The 21,133-nt window shown below is 50.5% G+C and overlaps 1 protein-coding gene across 5 annotated transcripts in view; it reads left to right on the top strand.

Annotated features, from left to right (window-relative positions):
• STIM1 (stromal interaction molecule 1) overlaps positions 1 to 21,133 on the top strand; it is an 83,778-nt gene that overhangs the window by 53,700 nt on the left and 8,945 nt on the right. For 2 of the 5 annotated variants that reach the window (XM_082762600.1, XM_082762599.1), the window contains exons 6-11: positions 3,724 to 3,901; positions 8,292 to 8,469; positions 12,505 to 12,672; positions 13,885 to 13,985; positions 14,439 to 14,674; positions 19,520 to 19,910. In XM_082762600.1, the coding sequence (XP_082618726.1) occupies positions 3,724 to 3,901; positions 8,292 to 8,469; positions 12,505 to 12,672; positions 13,885 to 13,985; positions 14,439 to 14,674; positions 19,520 to 19,910 (1,252 nt within the window). Of the gene's footprint in view, positions 1 to 3,723; positions 3,902 to 8,291; positions 8,470 to 12,504; positions 12,673 to 13,884; positions 13,986 to 14,438; positions 14,675 to 16,413; positions 16,495 to 19,519; positions 19,911 to 21,133 lie in introns of all 5 variants that reach the window. The other 3 variants (XM_082762601.1, XM_082762598.1, XM_082762602.1) reach the window with 3 other exon arrangements.

Here is a 21,133-nt window from a genome sequence, read left to right as displayed (position 1 = left end):
GGGGAGACCAGTTTGTGTCCTGAGCCAGTGCCCTTACTGCTTGCAGGGTGAACGCTCTGCCTGTTTCTGGTGCCTCCTCTGTCCGTAGCGGTACCACCAAGGCAATGGCCTGAGCTTGCAAGCTGGTTTTGGGTGCATCTTTTCCTCTTACTCTTAAAATGCACTTACAGAAATAAGTTAAACAAATTAACGATTTTCGTGTCATGTTTGCACTTTTGTCCTGTGCTCTTCAGGCGATCCATCTGCCCCAGAAATCTCAGTGTTTACATGCAGAATATCCATTGTGCCACACCCGGGTATTTCTGTAAACCCAGGGTACCGTCCTTTACACATATCCCTCACGCTGGCTGAGGTGCACTCCTCATTTCTGATTTTCTCTCAGCCTGAGCAGTTCCTACCAGCCGCAGATGCCAGCAGCCCGTGTGAGCAACTCCAGAAATGGTCTCTGCGGGTGAGGATGACCCCGTTACACCGAGGCACTTTGAGGCCGGTTTCGCTCAGCAGACGGGGAGCTGCAGAGGCCCCACGGAGAGGCTGTGCCCGGGGAGGACAGGGGGATAGGTGGTGACACCGGGAGCAGGGTCGAGCTCCAGCACTTGGATGCAGGGAGAGCAGTAACGGGTCACTGCCCTCTGTCACTGGTAATTAGGTCCATGTAACGAATCCCTTATGAAGCGGTCAGAGAGGAGTCAGGGCATATGTGTCTGTCATCTGCTGCTGGTGGGAAAACCCCTTGTTAAAAGCCTCATCTTTCCTGCTTCAGGCACGTGTCAGTAGTTCTCTGCTTAAAAAATAAATCAGATCAGAAAGACGAGGTCTAACACCAGGCTTTTTTTCCTTACGGCAGATTTAATATTTACTACTGATAAATAGCTATTTTTCTATCTCTGCTTTGAACCTAGCTTCAGGTGGTCGTGGCCTTTCCTTCCTATTTCAGACTGCATGGACAAGAACTCAGGTGGAGTGCTGTCCTGCAGAGATGCCAGACCCAGCAGACCCCAGAACGCCACGTGGTGGCACGGTTTGGCATGTTGCTCCTGGAGCTCCCTGGGGTCCAGGCCTTTTCTGAGCCCCCCACCTGCCTGCACCCCGTGGCTGTCCTCTCCATCCCGGGCTTATTCCTCAGCCCAGGGCTGTGCCTGCCTTCACACGAGGCTGATCTACGGCCTGAGACTGGCAGTGACTCATCTCGGCCCGGTGCTTGGTGCATGTTTGGTTGTGTTTGTATTCCTCATGCTCCTGGAATTCTTTGTCTGTGGCTTGCAACCAAAATGTGGACGAATCCCTGCATCATTTACATCACAGATTCAGGATGGGAAAAGGAAAACGTTGGCCTAACGTGCCTTCTGTGCTTGGTATTCCTCCAGTCCCCACGACCATCCTCTTCTTGCTACCAAACCACAGGCACATCACTTACGGAGACGCGTGGGGCTCTGGGTGTACTCCATCCCCGCCCCAGCCTGAGGTCTGTCAGACCCAGCTGTGTTTTTCTCCCAGTTAAAGCTCTCAACATCCTCCTCTGCTGCTTTTTCATCGTCTCCTGCATACCTGTAGTGTTTGTTTTCTTTGTCTCTTCCATGCCCTGTTGTTTCTGGATCGCGTGTCTTGACCTAAAATAGAGGCTTACTGGGAGCCACGTAGGCGTGAGTTAGAGCAAACATCTCCTGTACCAGTACCTGATTTCACTAGGGCGTAAAGAGATTCTGGGGTACAATAAATATTGTTCCTGCCTCAGGTATGAGATTCCTCATCGCTCTAAATGACAAGTCATTTTTATATAAAAAAACTTTTTATGAAAGGTTTTGACAGGAGACGTGACACAAATTATTTCTCAGCAGCCTGAGAGATGTATTTAGACCTCTTCTTATCGGATGAAGTCTCTACTTCTCTTACAAATTTACCGTTTTTTGAGTTTCCTGGGAAAAAGAGAACAGATTCTTACGCCTTTCTTTGTAGCCTCTCTTTGGATTCCTCACAAAATTACGGAGAACACAAATGCTGTCTGAGCGGAGCAGGGAGCGTCTCTGAGAAATGAACGTATGAATTTACTGCTCAGAAACAGAGCAGTCACATACTCATCCTTCCCATTTGAAGGAACTGCTCTCCCTCTGCATAGTTCTTTGTCTTACTGCCCGTTTGGGGGTTCTACCATATTTCAGTAAACCAATGGGAGACTCGATGTGATCTTTCAGAGATCACGGTGGCTGTAACCAGATAAACGCCGATGTGGACTGGAGGCCAGTGAGACGGCTCTCCCTGCGCTGTGCAGGGGTGATGCTTACACCCAGGCATTAGGAAAGCTTTTAAACGCTTGCACAAATTAAAAGGAAGGGAAGTGAAAGCCCTAAATTTGCTTTGTCATTTTGAGGGAGGATTTTTTTTTTCTTTCAAAAATTGTTTGCTAATTGTATTTGAAGGTAGCAAAGATGAATTTGAGGCCCTGGAGGCCTTTCTGCTCTACATTTGAAATACTTGGGAAGGCAGTAACATGTTCGTGTTACTTCAAACTATGTCAACATCTTTTTAGTAGAGATCCACCTCAAATTTAGCGAGACCAACAAGTCTCACAACTCTCTAAAACACCAGTTGAGATGGAAAGGCTTTTGGGGGAAACTTGCAGTGAGAGACCGCAGTCATCTTGGTCCTGCTCAGGTTGTGAGAAAGTACTCAAGGTGTCTTCTTACCTGAAAACAAAGCTGAGGGATTTGGCAAGCAGAGTGTCGGGGCTGGCATGGTTTGCTCTCACATAAACCCTCACTCACGCTCACCTTCCTGCTCTACATCTGCAGGAACGCTGATGTCAAAACCTCTGGGTCTTCAGGGAGTTTTAGAGGAACCTGTGCTGAGAAGCCGAGTTGGGCTGCTGGTGCTTGGAGTGCTGTATGGAGCGGCTGAGCCCATGTGTGGCTGCCCTGAGGCATATCAGTCTTGATATCAAAGCTAGGATAAAAACTGCTGTACCAGTAACAGGAAAAAAGTAGGGTTAAGAAATTAGGGTTGCTCTAACCGGGATAGCGGCTGGACAGGGAATCACGGCTGGCTTCACTGAGCTGATCATCCTCATCTTTAGCTTCCTTGGTACATCCTTGTTTGAGATTTGCTAAACAGTAAAAAAAAAAAAAAAAAAAAAAAAACAAACCTACTTCAAACATGGTTTTGGTGGTTGTTTTTTTTTCAGCACCTAAGAAAACAGTTGCTTACTTCTGTTCTCTCGAGTATCCACACTTTAAAGTAGCTGTTCTGCTAAGTGTTGGAAAAGGAGGGGTTCGACACCGAGTTGTAATTCTGCTGGAAACTGACAGTTTGAAACTGGATCTCCCTCTTCTCTGGGATCACAGTCAGATTTTTTCAAGAGTTGCTTTCTTACCTCATATGCCTCTGTGCTCTATGGTAGCAGTACGGTATTGCCCTAAAAACAGCTGTTCTGATGGTTCGCAGGAGCTATCACGTATTATGGAATGCCAGACATGTTATAAAATTTTGAATTTCATCTTTCAGACTTTTTTTTTTGCTTCCCCATTCAAATTGAATAAATATTGACACGGTTCTTGTTTTTGTAAGTATTGATGGAGCTCAGATTTTCCCTTTGTTGTGGCACCTGGGTCACAGTTCCTCCCGACACCACCTTCAGTTCTCACACCCAGCTACCGTGCAAGCAAAAAATGTCGGAGTTAATCATTTCTGCTGTCTTTGAATTCAGCGGTGTCTCTGCTTCTCTTTCAGTAACTCGTCACAACCACCTGAAAGACTTCATGCTGGTGGTGTCTATTGTCATCGGAGTGGGTGGCTGCTGGTTTGCCTATATCCAGAACCGCTACTCGAAGGAGCACATGAAGAAGATGATGAAAGACCTCGAGGGGCTTCACAGAGCTGAGCAGTCTCTCCATGACCTTCAAGAAAGGTAAGCTCTCTGCGTGTGCCCAGCTGGAGCATTCAGCTGGTGACCTTTCCTGCAAAGTTATTCCTCGTTTAGATTTCAAACAAGACGATTTTTGCATATGAAGATGTGTTCATGCTCACTTGACCTGCTTTTTTGAGGTTAGTTAAGTGTTAACTGAGTTAAGCTAGGGCTCTTATGGTGTACCATGTGAAGCCTTGAGTGGTAAGAACTTCCTGGCGTCACCGGGGTCCTGAATCTGTGCGGTGAAGCCACTTGAGCAAAGTGACTCCTGGCACGCTGCTGGGAGGTGCAGCCGAGGGCATGGTGACATGGAGCCGAGCACGCTGTGTGTGCTCACCCGGAGGCTGCTAACGAGCAGTTTCATTTCCTTTCTGTCTTGTTTTCACGTTGTCTGCCTGTGTGTTAGTTCCTGTTCTGCCCTGATTGCTGGCTCTAAAAAATCATTTCTGAGTGTCGAGGAGATCTTGACTCCGTACGGCTTTGTTGTTGCTGGCACATGGGAGTGCTCTCCTTCCCCTTGGAGGTTCGGTGCTTTAAGGTGTAAAACATCAAACTGAGGACAAGCAACTTGAGCACTCCTTCGGGGCCTGACAGTGCTTTGCCACTCACAGTTCTGCTGCAGTCTCTAATTCTGAACAGGTACCTCCTACACACTCACCACAGTTCAGTGTATAGCAGCAGTGACATGTCTGGTGGTTTCTACTCACAGTCCGACTCCTGTTGAAAATACATCAGGACTTCCCCTCTGCACTGAAAATTACGGTGTAAACCTGCACCTAAAAGGGAAAAAGAGCTTCTGAAAGGCAAGTAAAGTCATCCAATTCATGTAGAACTTATCATCCAGCTTGTTTCACTCCGGGTTTTGGCCATCAGGAAGCGTACTGATAGGGTGGAAGCAGTCAGGAGGGGAATTGCACATCCTCTCTTGGATTCTTCTTTGGGCTGTGTGTAGCTGTCAGTGCTTCCCTGCCTGCTCAGTAATACCTAACCCTGGAAGAATGAAAAAAAACACGTGTGGGGGGGTATTAAGTGTGAGTGGGTGAACTGTAGGCACTTAGGCAAAATACCATAGCCTGAGGAATGTGATCTGTAGTCACTGAAATTATGACAGTGGTTCCAGTAAAGCTGCTCAGCAGAGAATGGGCTGACAACGCAGGCTCCCTGAGTACAGGGGTTTTGTAGGGAGGAAGAGCATGCGAGGCTGCTGCTGACAAACCAGAGGGGTTTTCTGGAAGTAAGATTTTGTTACGGGTGGATTTAGCAAGGAGCAGAGCACGGTAAACTTCAGCTCTCCTTTTTACTAATTTTAAACGTAACATTGAAGGATAAACCTTAATTTGGCTGCTGTGCAAGCTGACAGCTACGTTCCCAGTGATGTCTCTGAGAGCGGAGCCAGCCCCAGTTACGTGGGGGCAGCGCTGCAGGTGACGGGGACAAATGCCAGGATCCTAAAGATGCAGATCCCCAGTGGAGATTTTTACAAACAGCTGAGGCTTCAGAAACAGTGCAATGCACACACGGGACCACAGCACGCTTTCTTACCTACCTGCTTCTGACGGCCTCCTAGGAAATGTCCGTGTGTGAGGGATGCTTGAAAGCCTGTCACTGCCAAAATTGCATCAGTTGGTGTCTATATGGAGAGAGGAAACTCGACAGACTGCTACGTGTCAGTGGTGCAGATACGTGACCTCCTTTCTCTTCGACTTGAAGAGAGAAGAAGCTGCATTTCCTCTCCATCTGTTGAGGAGCTGGTTCTAATCCACGGCTCATTTCACAAAGCTTTGCATAATTTTACATTACAGGCTGCAAATATCCCAGAGAAAAAGATTTATTTTTTTTCTGCAGCCAGGACACAGGAATTCCTCCTTGGTGTCCAGCTCCTGCAGCAGCTGCCCGAGGCGGTGGTGCCCAACGGTGTGACCACGCTATGTGGGAGCCTTGGGCCCTGCTTGGAGGGCATCTGTTAAAGAAGGAGATGGGCCCAGGAAGCTTAACCAATGCTGCAAAGCCAGGCAGGGAAGCACAGAACCACGTGTGCTCAGCATAGCTCGACTCTTACCCCAGCACACCCTGTGGTGGTCCTGCAGGGTGTGTGCGAGGGGCTGTGCTCTGCAGAGGCACTGGGCTGGAGCTCAGGGAGTGGGAGGTGGATTCCAGGCCCTTGGCATCCTCTTGGCACAACACTGAAGGAATTCTCCTGCAGAGGTGGATATGCCTTCACTTCTCCAGCCTTGCTTCCTGGGAAGGTTCAGCTGTGGAGCTCAGCTGCTGTAAAAGTGGCAAAAACTACCAGGAGGAGCCTTCCCGTGGACCTGGGTAGAAGTTAGGAAGTTCTGCTTGAAGTAACCTCTTCTAGCTCATGGAAATCCAGCTGGAACCTCTGGAGGGTGAACGATGCCTTCTTCAGCCCTGTACTGACTGCTGGCACTGCTACCTGACTGACAACCCCGGTATGTTCTCAAGGAATGTATATATGAAGGGCCATTTTCTGTTCATGTTCAAAATACCTTTTGAGAACATCCTCCAGCTGAGTGACCCATCAAAACAGAAATGTTCAGGTCTTAGCACGTCCGCCCGAGGACCGTGCTCCCAAACTGTGAAGCCCCCGGTGCGCCTCGGTTCTGTGCCCCTGTCACAGGTGCAGCTCTGCTGGCACCTTGCTGTGTCCTGGAGCTCGGTGCGCAGGACCCAGGGTGGCTGAATCAGATGCTCTGCACAGACATCCAGATGGAACGCACAAAGCGTGGTTTTGTCCATAACCAGCATAAGAAAATAGACACTCTGCTGCTGGGAAATAAACAGAAGTAAGGGAAAACAGAGTATTAGTGTGCCTTGGAAAATTATGTTAAAGATAAAATTCCCAGGGAAGAATTCTGCGTAATAGCGTAGGGAAATTTCTCCTTTAAATGCACAGGGCAGAGAGCGTGGGTTTATCTGAAAACTTGGAATGTCTTGGCAAAACCTCTTCAAATTGTGAAGAAAAACATTTGAGTTTCTCAACAGAGCTGTAAATTGAAGATAAACCCTTTCCAAGAAGAGAGCCAACATCGTGGCTGCTGAGAGTCCAGCCCATCCAGATTTGTTCTGAGTTGCTGCCTGTATGCCAAGGAGGAGCCTGAGCGGCAGGAGCACGCCTGGGACCAGGAGCTGCAGGCAGCAGTCGGTCACTACCGAGAGCCTGAGCCACCACTCTGCACCTCCCCTGGGCTGTATTTGTCCCTCCTTGCACCACTCATGGTGCCCCAGGACCCCGCTCCCCAGAGCCCTGCTTACTCGGCCTCGCTGTCCCCGGACACCCAACCTCACTGTCCCCTCTGCTCTGCCACTCGGCGCATCGCCCCCTTGCCTTGCTCTCCAGTTTGGACGTTGAGGATCTGGAGTGGGAGAAGATCTTGGCGTTATGGAATGCTTACTGCTGGCTAAGATGATTTCGTTTGTGGCTTTCAGGGAGTTTTTCTTTTCATTTTATGGAGGGTTCAGTAGAATCAGGGCAGGAGGTGTGTGTGGAAAGGACTGGCTTGAGTGGGGAGCAGATCACAGAATCCTTGAATCATTCAGGTTGGAAAAGACCTGTAAGACCATCAAGTCCAACCATTAACCTGGCACTGCCAGGTCTGCCACCACACCATGTCCCGTAGCACCACAGCCACGTGTCTTTTGGAGACGTCCAGGGATGGCGACTCAAACGCTTCCCTGCTGCTAGCACGTGGAGGTTGTTTGGGTGGCAGTGACAAGGGACGTCACTGCCTCTTCTCAGCACAGCTTCATTCCTGATGATAGAAATTGTGCTAGGATAGGGATATGAAATTGTGCTAGGATAGCGCAGGTCCCATAAAGTTAACACACAACAGAAACCTTGAAACAAGTCACAGTGACTGCAGTGTCACGGCCTGCAGCGGGCTGAGACTGAAGGGGTGCAGGTAATCTGTTATCACTTTCTGTTGCCGTACATAATCCCTGACGATTTCATCCTGTCATGAGGAAAAATAATCACTTCCAGGCAAGATTAAGACTTGTCTAAATTTGAACACTTTTGCAAGTGGAATATGGAGATGTCCCATCTGTGCATTCATACCTGCTCAGGCCTATCTTCCCCTCCTGCTTTTTTTTTTTATTATTTTTAATTAAAGGCAGAATTTTTTGTAAAAACACTGAAACTTCAAATGAAATTAGTGAGCATTTAAAAAATGAAGTAAAAGTGAGAATCCAGAGTTGACAACTTAATTTCTTCTCAGGCACGGTGAATTTTCTCCTTGAGTTTTCAGATACGATCTCTGTTCACATCAGCGTAGAGCGAACAGGATCGGGGCTGTGGCTGGCCAGCAGGCGCACGGTGGTGCAGGACAGCCCGGTGTGCACAGCACTGGGCTCTCGGGCTCTCTCTTTGCAGACTGCAGAAGGCACAAGAGGAACATCGCTCTGTGGAGGTGGAAAAGGTGCACCTGGAGAAGAAGCTGCAGGATGAGATCAGCATCGCCAAGCAGGAGGCACACCGGCTCCGAGAGCTGCGGGAGGGCACAGAGAACGAGCTGAGCAGGCAGAAATACGCTGAGCAGGAGCTGGAGCAGGTAAGGGGTCATGGTGGGGCACTTAGCAAGGGGGCATGGGGACACTTAGACACGCCAACGAGAGCAGTAGGCAGCTCCTCACTCTGCTTCTTCCTTCTGAGGAATCCAGTGATGTTCTGCTTCCGACACTTCTTGCTTTTCCACTCCCCTTTGTGGAGGAAAAGACCCACACATTTCTTCCACCACTTCACAGTACACATCCCCCATAAGGAGTTACAGCGCTGCTTGCTGTTGGGTGGCAGGGACAGCAGAGGTGCTGTCTCGAGGGACGTGCTGCTGTCACATCATCCCAGCACACCTTCCAAAAGGAGAGGCATTGAACTTGGCCTCTAGCTGCACCCCTCTGGTGACTGCTAGCCCCCACTCCAAACCAGAAACTCTTTCTTTTTCTCTTTTGTATTTATTTGGGGTTTTGGGAAGAATGCAGAATGAGTTCTTACGGTGTTTTCTTGTGTCACAGAGGTGTACAAAGGAAATTTTATTCCAAGGAAATGTAACACTAGATTAGAATCTGTATAGGTTAGAGGTCATGTGCAATTCTCAAAAACATTAGTTTTAAATCTAGACTGACAGGAAAATGTATTCCCAAGCTGCAGATTGAAACACAGGCCTAAAGAGAATATTGTGTGTAATGCTGCTGGAAACAATGAAATGTGTTTGGTCCAGAAATACACACAGATGGAACCATGTGTGATACTGTGAAAATAACTTGTCATAGGTCAGAAAAAGGATTCCCAATCCTACATCTAAAAACCTTGATTCCTATAAGCCACAGGGAAGTGATGGAAATCAGGGACATTGCTGATGGCACCTGCCTACAGCAACAGAGAGCAAGGAAACAACATCTGGGGATTTTACCTCAAAATCTGTTGCCCGAACCTACAAAGAAAGTCCAAAACACAAATCCAATTTCTACTTCCTATTTTACCCAAGAGAAAATTCTTATCTAACCTTAATTCACAGATCAGTTTAAACTGTAATTTGACAGAATGGCCTGGGCCAAGCAAGTGCCTTGGCTGTTCCAAGGCCATCAGCGTGCCCTTCCAGCCGGGCTGTGTTCTGCCACCATGGAGGGTGGGGAAGAAAACGAAACAGGAATCCAGAGTTTCCCACGGGCAAGGGAAGAGCATCTGTCCTGGGTCAACAGGTAGCCAGGGAACCGTGGGGCAATGTAGCTGAAGTGTGCAAATAGCCAGCAGTCAGCCAGTTCCCTTCCCTCTTCCTCTCTTATTGGAGTAAGAGCTGTTCAGACACCCACAGACTCCTGCGACAAGCTTTGCTCTCTTGGTCTCATTCCTCCTAACTTGTCATACAGCCTCCCCACAAATTCATCGAGCTCCATGTCAGAGCATGCATTTGGGCACCTGTACTCGTGTAGCCAGCAATTCAGCCGTTCTGGGCCATTCAGTGAGGCCATGCAGCCCTGCTCTCGTACCCCGTAGCCCTTGTACCCAAGCTGCCATGACCTTTGGAGAAGGCAGAGCGCCATCCATTCCACTTTCCCCCTCCACTTTACATTTGTTAAGATATCTGAAAAGCCAGAGATGACTTAACCACTCTGTTGTTTCTTAGAGGCCTTCGTGAGGGATGCATTGCAAGGGTGAGTATCGGTTTTATCCACCTGACCCCACTGTGTGGCTGTAACACAATCACCACCCCAATGAACTCGAGACCACAAATACACTTAACCAGTCACTCCCACTGACCATAAACTCATCTGGTTTTAAGATCTTGGGTCCCAGTGAATATTAGAACAGGACCCTCGTTTGCACCACTTGATTCTTACCACTAAACCAGTATTCCTGCTGGAGCCCAGCATCTGAGATTAAAAACCAGGAGATTTCAGGGACTGGGCTCTCGTGTGTGTACCAGGTTGTTGACACCGATCCTCTCCTCACTAGGTCATACTCCACCCAAACCATGGCCCCTGACCTCAGATTCAGAAGGCATTTGTTGCTTTCTAAGCTGCTCTTAGTGGTCATACTGAGATCAGAAATCTCCCCAGGAGAATACGCACAGTCTGCATGGATTCCCCTCTGCAGCCATGTCAGCCTTTGTGTTGTGAGCTCTGCTGTACCAGGGCTCATTTCAACCACTTTTCCTTGGCTGTTGCTCTGCGCTGCTTCCCTTTTCCATAATTCCTAAGAACATTGGAAGTGTTTTGAGCACACCTCTGCCCCAGATATGTAGGGGCAGATTTCTTGTCCCCCATGCACTTACTGATCATGATCAGGGTTCTGCATGGACTGGGGGAAGCACGTGGTGCAGCTGACATCCAAGGGGAAAAACCAGGCTGTCCTGGGGTCTGTGATGCTGGATTTGAAACTTTGGAATGACTCAGGCCATGTTATGTTCAACAAGACTAAATCTTACCCAAAACTGATGTTACAAGTAGCTCACCTCCTCTGTGGTGCCCCCTGGCTACTTCTAGATGAATTCTGCAAATGTACTCCAGCATAAAATATGAGATGAAAGCGTTTGAGAGTAATGTGGTGCTTTTGGCTTGCCAGAAGTTGTGCTTGTGCTGGATTTGGAGAAAAGTGACTGTGCTAAACAACGTGTTCATGGAAAAGATTCAAGTTTGAGCAATCCTTTAGAAAATGCACATCTTTAGTTCGAAAATGAAAAGGCACTGGCACCTTGCTAGCTAAAGGCAGGTGTGAACAGAGCCACGGGGAACAGGCATTGAAGGTCCCGCTGACCGTGTGCTCGTTAGGTCAAGGCCCCAGAGACCAGAAAGAGGAAACGGGTTATCTGCAGAGCTCCCTGGGCCATCTGCAGAGCTCCCCAGCCCTTGCCCCACGATGGCACGCTGTCTTGTGGCTGGACCCCAGACCACAAGCTGCCAGCAAGTGCTTTTTGTTGGCAGGGTGCCGCTTGCCATGGCAGTGAGAGCACCCGAGCGTGCTCAGGGCTAGAGCTTTGTCAGCAGCAAGGCCGTGGTACAGCTCCAGCCACGTGCACCCCTCCTGGGCTTCCAGGTGCCGTGGTCGAGGGGCGCAGCAGGGCTGAGCTGCAGGAACCGTCCCGATGTGGAACAAGTGAGCAGGGCTTAGCGGTAGTGAAGTCCCCCTGCACCACGTGTAATAAAAGAGACGCGCTAATTCTTCATGCACTAAGTGCTTGTATATCACTTTTGGTGTCTTCAACCTGCTGATCACCCACTTCCTTCTAATTTTGTAATCGCCCTGATCCCCAGCAAGATAAGTGTGTGCAGGAGACGAGCTGCGAGGGAAGGAGAGTCCCCAGGAAAGCTGCAGGAGCTGCTGATTCCAGGCGTGGCATTTCTTTTTCTGACCAAGTAGCACATGTTTTGTGTCTAAATATTTTTGTCATCTTGCTCCAGTGCGAAAGTTGTCTTTTGACAAGCTCCCTCTGTTTGGCTCAGTAGCTGCAGTGAAAGGAGGCAGTTGCCTGCGCGGTGTTGTCAGCAGTTTTGCTTCGGGAGGAGGAGAATTTGTGGGTTTAGCAGATCTGAAGGCAGGCAGCAGAGATTTCTAGAGGCTGGAGATAAGCACTCTGAATATCCTTACCTAAAGTCTCGTTCCCTTTTAACTAACTTGCGTGTCCTACTGTCAGCTCTGGAGGATTTACCGTCCGTGCCACTGTGAGTCAGAGGAGCTGCCCGAACAGATGGGCAGAGCAGGACGTGCTCAGCGCTGCAGCGGGGAGGCAAAGCAGCACTGCAGCTGCTGGAGGTTTTTGAGAGAAACCTTAAAAAAAAAAAAAAATCACCTCTGAGATGAAAGGACAGCACTGTGGGCTGCTCTGGTCATCCAAGCGGAGCGCTGGGTGGCTGCCCACCTCGCACTCCCCCGTGCCACCTGCTCACAGTACCGGGATGCCACCGCTCCTATTGACTTCAGCTCCTGTCACGAGTAAGGTTAAGTTGCGTGGGGTCTTTTCTTTTGTTTTTTTCTTTTTTCTGGTGCACCAAAAGCCCTGTGCTCGCCCCCAGCAGTTGCCCGGTGGGTCCCCGGCGGCGCGCTGCGGCTGCCCCCGGCCCTCCAGCGCTGCCCGTCTGCCTCTCCCCAGGTGCGGATGGCGCTGAAGAACGCCGAGAAGGAGCTGGAGTCTCACTGCAGCTGGGCTGCGCCCGAGGCCCTGCAGAAGTGGCTCCAGCTGACCCATGAGGTGGAGGTCCAGTACTACAACATCAAGAAACAGAACGCGGAGAAGCAGCTCCTGGTGGCCAAGGAAGGGGTGAGGATTTCAGTGTCTTTGTCCGAGGTCTTCCCCGCGCGGTGCCGGAAGAAATGGGAAATGAAACTTGTGTAAAAGTGTGTTCTTCTGCATCTTCCTCCCATTTCCTTTCAGCGAGCCACTTCTGCATTCATCTGCTGTGTCACGACATGCCAGAAGCCTTAGTGCACAGCAGTGCTAAACAAATCAGTGTGAGGTCCTGTAGTCCCATAAATTGTTCAGGTGAAAGACACGATGCAGTTACACGGCTGTGGCTCTTGACTTCATCACATCTAGTGCCTTAGTTCTAACTTTTTGAAGTGCAGCAGGTGACTAAAAGCAGTGAGTAGCAATTGCCCCTCACAGCTGCAGGCACAGACTGGGGCCATGCCCCTCAGCCCCGCAGCACTCAGCAGGCTGAAGTCCCGTGAGGGTGCAGCGTTAGCTGTGGGCTGTGCGTGGTGCAGTCAGTAAGCAGACAGTTTTGCACCTTTACAGATAATGTTTTAGAGGCATGGGAAACAAAACTTATAACGTGCATGCAAACTGTAGTGATGAATCATCATCTCTTGTTCCCAGTGAAGAAATGTCTGTGCCAACTAAAAAGCGGGGAGCAGCAGGGAAGCTGTTGGAACACGCGCTCGTCTCTGTGGACGTTCACTGCAGTCAGAACTGACAGCTCGTGAAAAGTTGTCTGCCTTAAACGTGTTTTCATTATGAACATCTTAACATTTCAGGGGGTTTGCTTCTCTTGTGTCAGATGTCGCGGCCGTGCCCTTGGTTTGTCTTCTGTGAGTCTCCAGTTAATGCCACTGGATGCTGTGAGCCAAAGATCTGTGTGGGGAGACTTCAGTTGTGAATATGCACAGTGACGAAGGGAAGGTTAAAAAAACACAACAACAAAACACAACCACCCTAGGGCATTAATATTATTTCTTTCATAGTTCTCTCGTGAGAAAGACCAAGCAAGAGACATGGAGTAGGTTCAATTCCCTCTGAAATCAGAAAGGCCAGGGAGGAGCATGAAACCTGCAGCCTGCTTACTTGCTCCCTCATCCACTGCGTTAGGAAGCATTTACTGAACATCCCTCAGTGTTAAGAAAATTCACACTATTTACACGTGTGCTAACAGCTGCAGGACTATTTCTGTCTCAGCCCATCCAGGATGTTCTCGTCCTGGAGGAAACATAAGGTCATCTTCTTCCTCTGACCTTTTTTCTGTTAATGTTCCAGGCTGAAAAAATTAAAAAGAAGCGAAACACCCTGTTTGGAACGTTTCATGTTGCTCACAGCTCATCTCTAGATGATGTTGATCATAAAATCTTAACTGCAAAGTGAGTATCTACTTCATGTCTTCCTTTATTTCTGTCTTCCTCTTTAGCCTCTCTTGTATTTAAACACGAGCGTACTGCGGGCTGTGCAGGTGCTCTTGGTCTCATTTGGCTCACCTTTTGGGTCTGCTGACCTTATTTAGATGGGGTTGGGCTCGCTTCTTTCCATCAATTATGTTTTATGTGTGTAAAATTGAAATCATAGTTGTGCAGAGCAATTAAAATCCCACCAAAATGGCTTTCCTAAGGAGCTGGGAGGCTGCAGCATTCAGGTGATTATCCCTGGCAATCCCAGTTGTTACTGCTCTAAAGGTTACTGCTCTGTTCTCGAATGTGGAATGAAAAATGTCTCAAGCGTTAGGACACAAAGCTGAACTGCCAGGCTCCCTCTTTCAGGCAATGTTTTGTACTTTCCCTTCGATTTCTACATTTTCCCTCTTTGACCCTTGCTTTCAGACAAGCCCTGAGTGAGGTGACAGCGGCGCTGCGGGAGCGCCTGCATCGCTGGCAGCAGATAGAGCTGCTCTGCGGCTTCCAGATCGTCAACAACCCCGGCATCCACACGCTGGCCTCAGCCCTGAACATCGATCAGAGCTGGATGGGCACCCCGCGCCCGAACCCCTCGCACTTCATCATGACTGATGACGTGGATGACCTGGACGAAGAGATCGTGTCTCCCATGTCCATACAATGTACGTAGATCGTGTGGAGAGGTGGAGCTGCTACAAGTAGTTCAAATGCATTAGGAGGAATTGAGGTATCCAAGTAGTTTTTTTAAGGATCAAAGAGAAAATATTAGCTGCAGAGGGTTGGGAATGTCCATAAGTGCCAGATCACCACTCGTTGCTTGCAGCCTGTTGATTCCAGCAGAGCTGGTAATTCGTCGATGTTACTTTTCATCATTTAATCATATCTGTGCTGTTCTGTTCAACTCACTGAACAGAAGCATTTACAAAAAAAAAACAAAGCTATGGGCTACTCACAGAAGTGAGAGGCAACAGAAGTGTGTTTTCCCTCACTTAAAGCACTTGTTCAGGACAGAAAAGGACTGGGAGCACCTCCTCCTTATGCGAGCTTTGCACCTCTTGCCATTCTGAGCAGGAAGGAGCAGCCTGCCGTGGTGTTCCTGCCCATCTTTAATAAATTGTTAAATATATACGGGAGCAAAGGCTGAAACCCCAGTGCCCATCTCCTGTGTAGGGGTGTAGTCGCCAGGGTGAACATTCCTACCCTCTTTGTCAGTGCCTGTTCACATGCAAAGTGCATCAGCTCCTGCAGAAAGGAATGGGGATTGGGAGAGGGAGAGCCTGCTCTGAGGAGCTCGGTATCTGAAGGGGCTGAACCTGAGTCACCGTGTGCCTGTTACTCTCAATTGCTGAGCTCTTGCGTTACGTGGAGGCTGTCTCCCTCTCTGGAAAAGGTTTGTGAATCAGCCCTGACTCTGGTTCCCATGTTCAACTGACCCAGATTCACACGTGGCCTAGCTTCTCTCAGAAATGCATTTTCCAAGTACAGTTTTCTATCTCTAGCTGTTGCATAAGAGAATGGGAAGCGGCTCCAGACGCTCTGACCACTGCTCTGCACCAGCGGGCGCAGTGACGCAGGCAGCAGCTCTTGGCAGGAGCAAAGCTTTCTGAGCTGCAGCTGGGAAGAGAGCAGTGCTGACTGCACTACTGTAGCAGCCTTTTTAGTTACGCCTGATTCAGGTGACTTTCTGGCTAGGGCTTCATCAAAGCCAGGCCTGTTTAACTGGGCAGGCAGGGGAAGGACAGACAGGTCTTGGGGCTGGTCGGAGGGCAGCAGGGGGTGAGACAGAGAACCCAGAGCCCGGGTACCTGCAGGACGCAGCAGGCAGGAGGGACGCGGTGCTGAAACGTCCCTGGGGCTCAGCAGGCACGGGGCATGGAGTTTGGGCTTGTGTGTGCATGAGCTTAAAGCAATGGTGCCCCAGCAGCCTTTGTCTTCAGTCACCAGCTGCAGTTAGAGACCACGCTGGGCTGCTCAGCATGTGGAAAGGTGCGAGCGGGGCGTTGGTGAGGCAGGGGTGTTCCGAAGAAATCCCTGAGCAACAACTGAAGCACGCTCCCAGGGACGGGAGCTAGACAAGGCGTGAGCCCTGGGCTCAGATTTTAATCCCCTGCTCCTCTGTGCCTTGCTGCAGACACCTGGAGCGAGGTGTGTGCACGGTGAGCGCTTGCTGTCCCAGTCAGCCCAGTAAGCGGAGCGGGGCCGCGGCACTGGTCTGCAGGGCTGGAACCCTGCAGGTCCCTGCTGCCTTCCCCCAGGGCTTTGTCGGTGTCCAAAACCAGCATCAGGAGAGATGCAGAGTGCTTCCTCCCCGGGCAAGCTGGGGATGTTGCTGGCTGCCAGTGATGATGTCCCTGTAAATCACTTTTCTCTCTCCCTCCCACCCCCGACCGGCCTTTCCCAGATGCAGCCTGGCTTTTTGGGCGCAGGTTCAGTGATCGCTCGTCTCTGTCCTCGGAGGATCAGTCCCTCTGGAAATACCCCGGTTTGGTTCTTTTTGATTATATATATACATTTTTTGTTCTACCCTCTGCCCTTTTTCTAGACTAAAAATACATACACAATTTTTCTGACTTTCCAGCACGGGAAACTAATGAATGTACCTTTCTTCACTGAGCCATCAGCATCTTTACTAACCCCTGGAAAGAGTCTGGTGGGACGAAGAAGAATCACAGTTAGCTCTACTCCTCACACGCTTTGGGGATTTGTTTTTTTTTTTTTTTTTAAAAAAAAAAAGAATCCGGTTACGAAATGGGGAGGGTTGTTCCTGCTTGTTCTTACCCCCGAGGCAGCGATGAAGGATTCAGGCTGGCGGGGGTGGCACCGCTCCCGTTCTCAGCCCACCAGCCCAGGGGACCCTGCCCTCCCCGTGCCCATCCTGTGACACAGGGCACGCTGGTGACTGCCATGCCTTTCCTGGAGCTTTCCCCAAACATGCTTTTAAATAACGTGACTGGTGGCACCCACTGTGCCGATCTGTCCCCCGGTGCCCAGATCCCTGGGGGCTGTGGCTGTGGCGTGCTCAGCCCCGGGGGTGGCACCTCCACGTTTTTGGGTGGGTGACCTCCCACGGCAGGAGAATCACCGACGGGCAGGCATCAGTGTGGTGGAGGAGAAGAGTGTGTGCTGTGGCAGGAGAGGCTGTGCATCGGTACTGGTTGGGAGTTGTGTGGTGGCAGGATTAAGAGCAGGTTGTTTGGGTGACCTTTGTAAAATGTGCAGTCCGGAATAAACTCGTATTGCTGTGAAACGAGGGTGTGCTGTGGCTGTGCGAGGCCGTGCAGCGGGGGAGGCAAGGTCTTGGTCCTGAGCTCACTGCAAGGTAAACCACGCAAAAGGAGAGTGCAAAGCTGTAACGTGGTAAACAAGGAGTGTAATGCCAGGAAAAAAAATAGGAACAAAATAAGTCCCAGGAGAGAAAGGCAGAAACCCAGAGTGGAAACCAACCCCTCCTCCCCCGGTTCATTATTCTGTAGAGCTTGCTTCCCTGTTAGCCCCCCAAACCGAGCTCCTTTTCTGTTTTGTGTGAACACTCAGCAGCAGCAGGCAGGTTGGGATCTGCTGTGCTATTCCTGGCCGTGATGCTGTAGTTGGCAGCGTTGCTGCTGCAGAGTCATGGCAGGAGAGCTTGACCAGCCTCCAGTTCTGCCCCGTTAACGCTCTCCCTTTCACCTCCTCTGATCAGTTTTTTGGTGGTTTCCACCGGGGTGAGGTTGTCAGTTTTTTTTCCACTCGGAGTCCCTGTGACTCATTTTCGTTTAATTTCAGCTCAGGAGTTGTTCGGAGAAAAAAAATCTGAAATGGAAAGTGAAGGTTGTGGGTAGGGAGCTCCCGCAAAGGATCTGCAGGTGGCCGTGTGGTAAAAGCAAGAGTTGGCAAACCGAGCAGCGAGGCCCTACGAGAAACTGTGATCAACCTTGGGAAGGGGAAAATAACGAAGGTGCCTGAGTTATTGCTGGCTGGACCAGATGGTCATGGAGAGCCTTCCCAACCTTTGTGACTCCATCGTTCTGTTGCTGCTTGTCCCTTCTTCCACTTGAAGCCCATCCCAGCGGTGACCCTTCAGCCCACCGGTCTCCGTGGGTGCAGCTGAGCAGCAGCAGCTCCGTATTTCCTAGCTGTAGTTTTTCTAGCAGCAATTTGCTGGTTCTTCGATTCCCAAAAGAGCTCTCGTTCTACTTCATTTCTTAGCTTACCTGTCTGTTCACCTTTTTAACCATCTTCACATTTACTTCTTACTCCACCTGTCCAGCCCTGAACACCTTATCTCCCACAAGAGGTGGAACATCTTGTATGGAAGTGGCAGCGAGTGGGTTAGATGGTGACGAGGCCACTGAATCCTCAGCTAACAGTGGGTGATACTCTGCCTGATCTAAACGGCTGCTCAGAGGGCTCCGTGCCATGAAGGCTCCCTCTGCCTCTCCGAAGGCCCAGCTCCATGTATGGGGTCAGGGCAGGGGTAACGGGCTGAGCTCTCTGCCCCGTGTTACTGCTAGGTACAGCTACGTGGCCAAAAAGATCGCTGTGATCGTAAAAGCTATTAATTAACTGGTGACAGTGCTCTCCGAAGGAGACAGTCCAATTTGTTCCTTTGAACCACGATGGATTTGCATTTAGAGAGCAATATTTTTCAAATTGAGCGTCTCTTTGATCAGTGAGCCAACTTGTGAAACAGCTTGGGAACAAGGGGCACCGCTTTTGAGCCAGACCTATAATTTCAGGTGTCTGCTGTGATGAAAGCTTGCGTCTGCCCAGCTCATAAATAGTTCTGTGTATCTGCCACACGTCCCAGCTGTTCTGCCCTGCAGGCAGGGTGCAAGTCGAAGAGGTTTCTGCATCTTCCCAGAGGCTTTCCTGCCCCCAAATACAAAGCACCTTGCAGCTGTGCTTTTGGTGGCACTGGGGGCTGTCTGGGTGGCACTGCAGGAGTTAGAGCGGCGCAGAGCTCCTGCGCTGGGCTTGGCCTCGCCGACTTCAGGTGCCTGCATCTGACCACACCAGCACAGGCTCCTTTTTTAGGCTGTGGAGAAGCGGTACAGCCAGGGCCCAGTGCCTGCGAGCGGTGTGGATGCCTGTGTTAGGACGAGATGAATCATGCCCTGCAAGGCCTGCCGACTTCACGCTTACAACGAAGGAGGCTGGGTGGCAGCTCTGCTGTAGAGCTGGGTAGGATGAATCATGCAGCGAGTTTCTGCTTCAAGCAAGATGATCAGATAAGGTGTTCAGAAAGCACCTATATCAGGAATGCCAAGCGTAGTTTCTCATGGGCTGGTCATTAATCTGGCATGTTCAGCAGCAGCAGCAGCAGCTTTAATGCTTCCTCCGCATTAAACCAGCATAACCGATAGCACAAGGTGGGGTGGCTGCAGTGGCCCAAGCGAGTGTCCTGGGGACAGAAGGCATGGTGCTGTGATGCGTAGCACTGGCCGTGGGTGGCAGCTTTGCCTTGCTGATCCGACGTGCGGGGTGTGCCAGCTGCCTTCAGCATTCTCCCCTTTCTCTCGTTGCAGCTCCTGCCTTGCCCAGCACAGTTCGCCAGCGCCTGGTGGACCCACAGCACGCCCACGGATCTCAGAGGTTGGTAGAGAGTTACGTGCAAGGCCAGAATGAGTCGGGCCAGCCTGCCCATTACCTGGCAGGCAGAGTCTCTCTCCGTCGAATGCACAGCCTCTCCTCTGGACAGTCTTTCAGTTCCGACCTTCCTGGCACCAGCCCATCATCTGCTACCACCGCCACCTCTTGCTCCTCATCCACCACTACTGCACCTGCTCCTGCTTCCCATGTCCACCCTATCTATTACCATCACACCACCACCTCTTATTTCCTTCAGATGGACTCCACCCCTGATCTACCCCCTCCTGATGTCACCTCTGGAGTTCGCTGTCGCACTGAGAGCTTTGGGTATATTTTGCTGTTTCTTTTCTAGCTCCCCCTTGCCTGCTGTGTCTCAGAGCTGATGCTTGCTGGGGTGCCCTTTCTCCTAGATTCCTTGTGCCCTTTCCTTTTGGGCCTCTGTCTCATTATTTATCCACATTTTTTGATTCTTCAACCTCTCCCCCATGCAAGTGGACTCTGTGACGAGTGCTCTGTGGCCCATTCCCATACCTATGACCACAGTGGGTGCATAAACCACGGAGGTGCTGTGGTTCAGCTGTAGCTCAACGAATGAGAATTCCTGGGCACCCAGTTACCTCTTAATAAGTCAGTCCTTGGGTGATGCACCTGGGAGAGCAAAGGTAACACAAGTAATCAAACAAACACTGACCTTATTTGAAGCCTTGACTTGTTTGGGGTCTTCACAAGCAAATTGCAAAGGAAACGTAACGGGTAGGTACTGTGAGCAAGTAGTCAGAGCTGCTGGAGGGTTACGATTTGTGCTGTTGTTTTAAGAAGAGGCAAAAAACAGCATTTAGGAATTTTGTGTTTCAGAGTGACTCTTCACCTCCTCTGTTTTGGGAAGGGACGAGGCATTTTGTGCTTGGCTAAGGAACAGCTGGGTAGTGAGAACAGGAGGTGAAGCTTCTCGCGGCTGGGTCGCTGCCTTCAGTCCGTTCCCTCTCAGTGGTAACAGCCAGGGAGGGAGGCTCGCTGTGTGCAGGCAGGACCCGAGGAGCTGGTTACCTCCACGTTGACGTTAGAGATGGGAAGGACTGGGACGACCAGAGAAGCAGCACTCCCACGAGATGTTTAGAGACGTTCTGTGGCCCGAGCAGAGGGTGATGTCTATTGGGTGGCCCTGGGTGGCCTTCTCCCAGAGCAGGTCCGTGGCAGCAGTCGGGTTTTTTTTTACCCAACTCCAGAGCGCTGTGTGAGCCTGCATCCCTCGGGGTGCTTGGTTCAAAACCCAGCTGAGGTTGGAGCAGTGTGTGTGGTGAGTGCTCTCAGCTCAGGGGCGTTGCAGGCGCGGAGGTGCTGGTGCTGAATGAAGCAGGCAGGGGAGAGGGGCTGTGCCTGTCCACGGGGGAATCCCACCGCTCCCTGCCAGAGAGCTGCCCTGGGGCTGTGGCCACGTCACGTCATCTCTCTGCTCTTTGCTTTCTCCTTTGTACAATTAAAAATAGTCCTTGCCCTCAGAACAGGAAGCATGCACATGGGAGACGACCGGAGCTCTGTCATGGCAGAAG

The sequence above is a fragment of the Aythya marila genome (genome assembly GCF_965140915.1).
Source record: "Aythya marila genome assembly, chromosome: 1".
Classification (NCBI taxonomy): Eukaryota; Metazoa; Chordata; class Aves; order Anseriformes; family Anatidae; genus Aythya; species Aythya marila.
Note: the sequence above shows the minus strand (reverse complement) of the source record. Positions and strands in the feature narration are given on the sequence as shown.